General features: G+C 48.6%; 1 protein-coding gene and 1 pseudogene across 1 annotated transcript; both read right to left on the reverse strand.

The window, feature by feature from the left end:
* Nucleotides 1-13: 13 nt before the first annotated feature.
* LOC115948938 lies at nt 14-916 on the reverse strand (annotated as a pseudogene).
* Nucleotides 917-1,204: 288 nt separating this feature from the next.
* Nucleotides 1,205-3,174, reverse strand: LOC102044770 (UDP-glucuronosyltransferase 1-6-like). Its single transcript, XM_031064814.1, has 2 exons — nt 2,323-3,174; nt 1,205-1,234 (listed from the first exon to the last, which is right to left on the reverse strand). The coding sequence occupies exons 1-2, from the start codon at nt 3,172-3,174 to the stop codon at nt 1,205-1,207; spliced, it is 882 nt and encodes a 293-aa protein (XP_030920674.1).
* Between the last annotated feature and the right edge of the window lie 2,826 nt (nt 3,175-6,000).

Raw genomic sequence — 6,000 nt, forward strand, 5'->3', positions numbered from 1 at the left:
TTCTACAATACATTTATACTTTGCCTTTTCCATATAAAAACAAAAGAAAATTTTGTACCTGAGACAGTTTTTTCTTCTGAACACAGTTAATGCCTCCAATAAAAGCCATGTTTGGCATCACTGGCCTCGGGAACTCAAAGACAAAATCGTATCTCATCAGCCAGAAGGATCCCCGGCTCAGGAGTTCTGTCACTGTCACTTTCTTTTTGAAAACCTCATACGCAAGCTCTTCAAAGTTATCATAGATGGGCTTACAGTAGAAGAGCTCCAGCAGATCAACCAGCACGTTCTTCACCCGCTGGGAAAACGTCATGCTGTCTGAATTATCCAAGAATAGCCTGGGGACATAGGAAGTAGGACTTGGGCACTGCGTAGCAGCAGAATCCATTCCACAGGGAAAGCCCCGCAGGAAGTAGACAGAAGGAAGGGCAAGATACTCAGCCACCAGGGGCCCACACATCAGGATGGGATCTGTGAAAATCAAGTCGAATTTGCTCTCTTGCAGGTACTGCATCAGCTCCTCGTTCTGCAGAAGGCTCTTACAGTTGGTGAAGAAGACCGAGGAGATATCTATCACGCTTTGATACGAGGTCAGAACAACATTCCAAACAGACTGTTCAATAAAATGAGCATGAACAAAGGCCTTGAGCACTTCCCCCAAGTATTCCTCTGTGTAAGGGATTGGATAGGCTTGCACTGTGTAATTCTGAGGCTCCTCTGACTTCATATACAGACTGGTGGAGGGTACAAGCACAACAACCTCGTGTCCCTTTTGCCCCAGTTGCTCCACTACTGGGCGCATGCTGAGCCAGTGACTTCCATCCTGAGGCACCACCAGGATCTTTCCACCTTCAGCCAGGATTAAAGACAGCGTCAGGACGAGAAGTAGCCAGGGGCCTCGGTAAAAGAGAGCCATTTTTGTGGGAGTGATCCAAAGGGTTCTGCTCCGCAGGGATCCACCCACTCCTTTATATGACGGTCCATGCAGAGTAAGCAGGGAATTTATTGGCTGCAGAAATTAATATTTAACTTCCCAATATGGGTGTGATTAGACTGTGATTTTGCCTGTCTTTGTGGAAGGGAAGGGAAGCCATGTCCTGAGAGAAACGTTTGTACTTTCTGTTAATGTTTAAGCTTCAAACTCTGTCAGCACTAAGACACTGTCAGCACAAAGTCTCTGACACCAAGAGCAAGGATGGCATGTTTAACAATAATCGTGGTTAAAACCCTTGACCTGGTGAATACACGGCGAGAAAATAATAAAAATACACTCAGCAGAATGGATGCAACTCCATTCCTGAGACCACGAGGCTCAGGTTGAATTCCCAGTCCCTGGAGCAGCCAAACCTGCACCACTTACAAAGGTGTCACAGCCACCAGGATCTACCAGGCAAGCCCAAATCTCAGCAGAACGATCCCCATTGGCTTCTTCCTCCTGACACTACACCAAAAAGTGAACTAATGGATGGATTCAGGGCAAACAAAAGGAAAGGAGGCTGGCACAGGGACACAAAGAAGGTGTTTCGGTCTTTGGTTGCTGCCTTGAAAACCCTTGTCATGTATTGTGAGCAAGACAAAACTGAGGAGAAGGTGTGACACCTCCCACTAATCCCACTGCAGGAAGGTTTTCTCTTTGTGCAAGGAAAGCAATGCCAGAGCAAAGCCTTTTGCAGGGTGCTAAGGAAGGAGTCCTTGTGATGAGAAGCCGCCACCAGCACAACGTTTTCCCACTTTTTTTATAAATGCTGCTGGGACTCCCAGCGTCCTCAGCTGGGAGAAACAACTCCTTACAGCCTGAGGCAAAGGCATTTGTCTCATGAAACCCAAAGGGTACTGGGGCTGCCCTGAGTAGCTCCACCCTGTCACTCTGGACATGGAGGAACCACCCTTAGACATGGAAAACAAAGTTGTGAACGAAAATACGACTAAAGTGAATCAACTGATGCTTCTGAGCCTTTAGTTAGAAAGAAAGGATGTCTTTTGGGTTTTTCATCAGATAAAAGAAATACATGCCAGATGCCATTAAAATGAAATAAAAACTAGATCTGGTTGGTGGTTAAGACACATTCACTGAGGACAGTAATTTCCATATGGCTGATGAAATCCATTTGGTTTGGTTTGTCACAAAACCTTCATCAATTCAAGTAAGTCCCTATCAAGGTTGTTTGATTTCAGCCTATGGGAAACAACTACTCAAAACTGCATGAATTAAATCATTACCAGAAATTTTAAAAATAACAAACAATAGTGACAATAAACTTGCTAGAACAACAGAATGACTTTTCATTGGGAAATGTACAATTTTAGGCAAAGGAACATTACCTTAGGCAGTGGTTTCTTCTTCGCACAGTTGATCCCCCCCACAAAGACCATGTTGGGCATCACTGGCCTGACGTACTCGAACACAAAGTCAAACCTCAGGATCCAAATGGCAGCGGAGTTCACCAGGTCCATCAGGGACACATCCCTCTGAAGAACTTCTGAGGAAAGCTTAAGTGCTTCCCCATAAAAACCGTTGCAGTAATCAAGCTCCAGGAGGGAAATCAGGGTGTTTTCCACCCTCTGGAAAAAAGTCATGCGGTCTGAGTTGAAGCTGAAGAGTCTTGGGACGTAGGACAGAGGGCTTGGAGACTGTGGGGCTGCAAAGTGCAGGTCGCAAGGGAATCCCCTCATGAAGAACACAAAGGGAAGAGAAAGATGGTGGGCGAGGATGGTTCCACACATGAAGGCCGGATCCGTCAGGAGGGCATCAAAGCCGCTTTGGTTGAGGAACCTCAGGGTCTCCTGGTTGCGGAACAGGTCCTTGCACTGGCCAAAGAAGCTGTTGAAAACATGCACTGAGGCATTGTACATGGCCAGGGCATTGAGGGGGAAAGGCTTCTGCGTCAGGTGCACGGCGAGGTATTCATGGAAGGAGTTATCCAGCTCTTCCAGGGTCTGGCTCACCGGGTACGTGACCACCTTGTAGGCCTGCGTGGTCTCCATCTGCCAGCTCACCTCGGGAACCAGCATCACCACCTCGTGTCCTCTCTCGCTCAGCTTCTCCACCACTTCCTGCATGCTCAGCCAGTGGCTTCCCACCATGGGCACCACCAGGAGCTTCCCTCCGTGTGAGAGGCTGGGCAGGAGGAGGAGGAGGATGGAAATCCAGGCACAGCAAAGACTCAAAGCCATGTCGCTGTGGTTGGAATAGGGACCACAGAAGAGATTTCTCCTGCAGGTTGTAGCCTGAAGATGCTTTGGAAAGCAACTGATGGCTGGAGTTGTTGCACTCTGCCCTTTGGATCATCCCATTGTTAATGATTCACTGCTTTGCATTGTGGGTAGTTTATTTTGCCTTTTCCCTCCTTACTTGGAAAGCCAAGATTTGGTGACCTCTTCAATGCTGAGTCACTGGAGTTCCTCGATGTTCCATGAGCTCCTCAACGTGCTACTGGGATCCCTCAGGACTCCTCATCTTTGCTGTGTCTTGTGTTCCACTTTGGCCTTCATCCCTTCCTCGAAGCAAGACTGGATTGCAAGGTTGGCTCTTCCCCCTTGTTGACATTACCCATGAAGAAAAAGGAGCCTCTCCGAGTTGGAGACACAGATGCTCAGGTGATTCCTCCAGGGATGGAGCAGGAGACCCTCAGGACAAGGCTCAGGGCTCTTCTGAGATGGCAGGAATCTCCTCAGTGCCAGGGACAGCACAAAGAGGTGCTGACAGGGGCTGGCCTCTCTCTGTACAGCCCACGCTCTCACTTTACAGAGTTGTTTCCCAGCCTGGCAGGTGGCCCTGGCTGGCTGCCCACCAGGATTCAGACCAGCACTAAATGAGTTTTAGCAACCTCTGAAGGCTCAGGTGTCAGACCTGACTCAGCACAGGAGCAGCTTCAGCACAGAGGTGATTTCTCCAGCCTCACGGCATTGCCACTGATGGCAAAATTAAAAATATTGCACCCCAGGATATTCAGAGCCATGCAGCCTCTATCCCTCAGCAGACAAGTTCTCTCCTCTCCCTTCATGCCATGGTCAATACACCACAATGAACTGCACATTGTTCTCCTCATACCACCATTATTTATTTATTTTTCCTGTTTTACCCATATCTTTATTTCTACTGGGAAGGCAGCAGTTTTATCTCAGGATGGCTTTCCAGAAAACCAAATTTTTGAGCGTCAGAGTAGGGGGGGAGAAGCTCTGAGGTAAAAGAGACTAAAACACTCGCTGAATCTTCTATTATAAACCGCAAAGGAAAAACAGCATAGTAACAAGTATCAAATACGGTCAGATTGTTATAAAGCACACTTGGAACTGGGGCTTGGGAAGCTGACCAGTTTAGAAAAGAGAACTTTCTATCAAAGAAAAGTTAATTTCTGTATTTTGTGATGGGACCCAGCTGTTTGCTGAAGTAGGATAAGGAGAGGGCTGGCAGGGAAATGCCCTGCCCTCCCCTCCCCTCCTCCTGCAGGATGGATTTTCCATCCAAACCTTCAGCGTGAGGCATGGGTGCAAAGGCAATCCCAGGACTGCTGAAGTTAATCTGTACCTCAGTGTTTGTCAGCTGGTCAGAGGCTCCCTCAGTTGGCCTGGTTATCCCAATTATACCAGCCAGGAATTCTGGAATTTGCTGGGTTCAAGGCAGTATGAGATCAAAGTCGCTCCCTGATGACACCTGAGCAAAGGGACAGTGGGAAGGCTGGATTCGGGTGAAAAGGCACAAATCTGGGGGCAGCCCTGTCCAGGGACGGGTAACAGAGCTGGAGAAGGGGTTAAAAACTCTCCTGAGCTGAGGGAACTGGGGGTGTTTATGGAGAAAAGGAGGCTCAGGGGGGACCTTGTCATGCTCTACGTCTCCCTGAACGGGACCTGGGGTGGCATCGCGCTGTCTTGCTGTGTCCCAAGGGAAACGATGACAGGAGATGGCCCCAAGTTGTGCCAGCGGAGGTTCAAAGTGGGTATTAGGAAACAAAAAGCTCACTGGAAGAAAGGTTAAGCAATGGAATAATTTGCCCAGGGAGGTGGTGGAGTCGCCATCTCTGAAGTGTCCAGGAGGAGCCTGGATGTGGCACTTGAGGACGTGGCCTAGGGGTGACCATGGCAGTGCTGGCGTGAGGCTGGGACTGGGTGATCCTGGAGGTCTTTTCCAAGCTGGATGATTCTGTCAGATGCAGGCTGGGCCATGCCAGGCTCAGGAATGAGTAGGGAATACTCAGGAGGGAATTATTAGGGTAGCTACAACATGCTGGCCAAGGCTGGAATAAATCCATGACTGGAGATCCCAGACTACCTCTTATAAATCCATGAAAAGAGATCCCCAAGCCCCACCAATAAATCCATTGCAGGAGATGTCCAATCCCTCTCATAAATCAGGTCAGAGATGCCAAAACTGCTAGAATAAATTTATGAAAGGAGATCCCAAATCCCTCTAATAAATTCATGACCACAGATGCCCAAGCCCCTCTAATGAACCCATGACAGGCGATCCCCAAAACCCTGACATAAATCCATGACTGGAGATCCCAAATTCCTTTAATAAACTCATGGCAGGAGATCCCAAACCCACCTAGTATATCCATGAAAATAGAACCCCAAACACTTCTAACAAATCCAGAAACAGATCACCAAACCCCTCTAAGAAACCCATGAAAAGAGAGCCTCAAACCTCTCTAATAAATCCGTGCCGGAGATCCCAAAACCTTTCCAATAAAACCATGGCAGGATATCCTAAATGCCTGTGATAAATCCACTACAGAAAACAAGAGTTTGAAAGAGGGAGTTGGTCTTTGTAGAATGCCAGGATGGTTGGTGTTCGAAGGGACCTTAAAGCTCATCCCGTTGCACCCTCTGCCATGGGCAGGGACACTTTCACCTATCCCACCTTGCTCCAAGCCCTCATCGAGTGTTTCCTGGAACATTCCATGGACGGAGATCCCACAGAGCTCCATGGCGCCCCCGCCCTCACGCCGGTGAAACTACAACTCCCGGCATGCCCCGCGCCCGCCCCGCCCTCCCCGCCCG

Source organism: Geospiza fortis, unplaced genomic scaffold (assembly GCF_000277835.1).
Source record: "Geospiza fortis unplaced genomic scaffold, GeoFor_1.0 scaffold400, whole genome shotgun sequence".
NCBI lineage: Eukaryota > Metazoa > Chordata > Aves > Passeriformes > Thraupidae > Geospiza > Geospiza fortis.

Bases quoted from the DNA above. Each gene is read 5' to 3' on its own strand.
- LOC102044770 (XM_031064814.1), bottom strand. From the start codon at position 3,174: ATGGCTTTGAGTCTTTGCTGTGCCTGGATTTCCATCCTCCTCCTCCTC. The intron at 1,235-2,322 runs GTAATGTTCCTT...TGTATTCACCAG, and splicing joins AGAAGAAACCACTGCCTAAG to GTCAAGGGTTTTAACCACGA.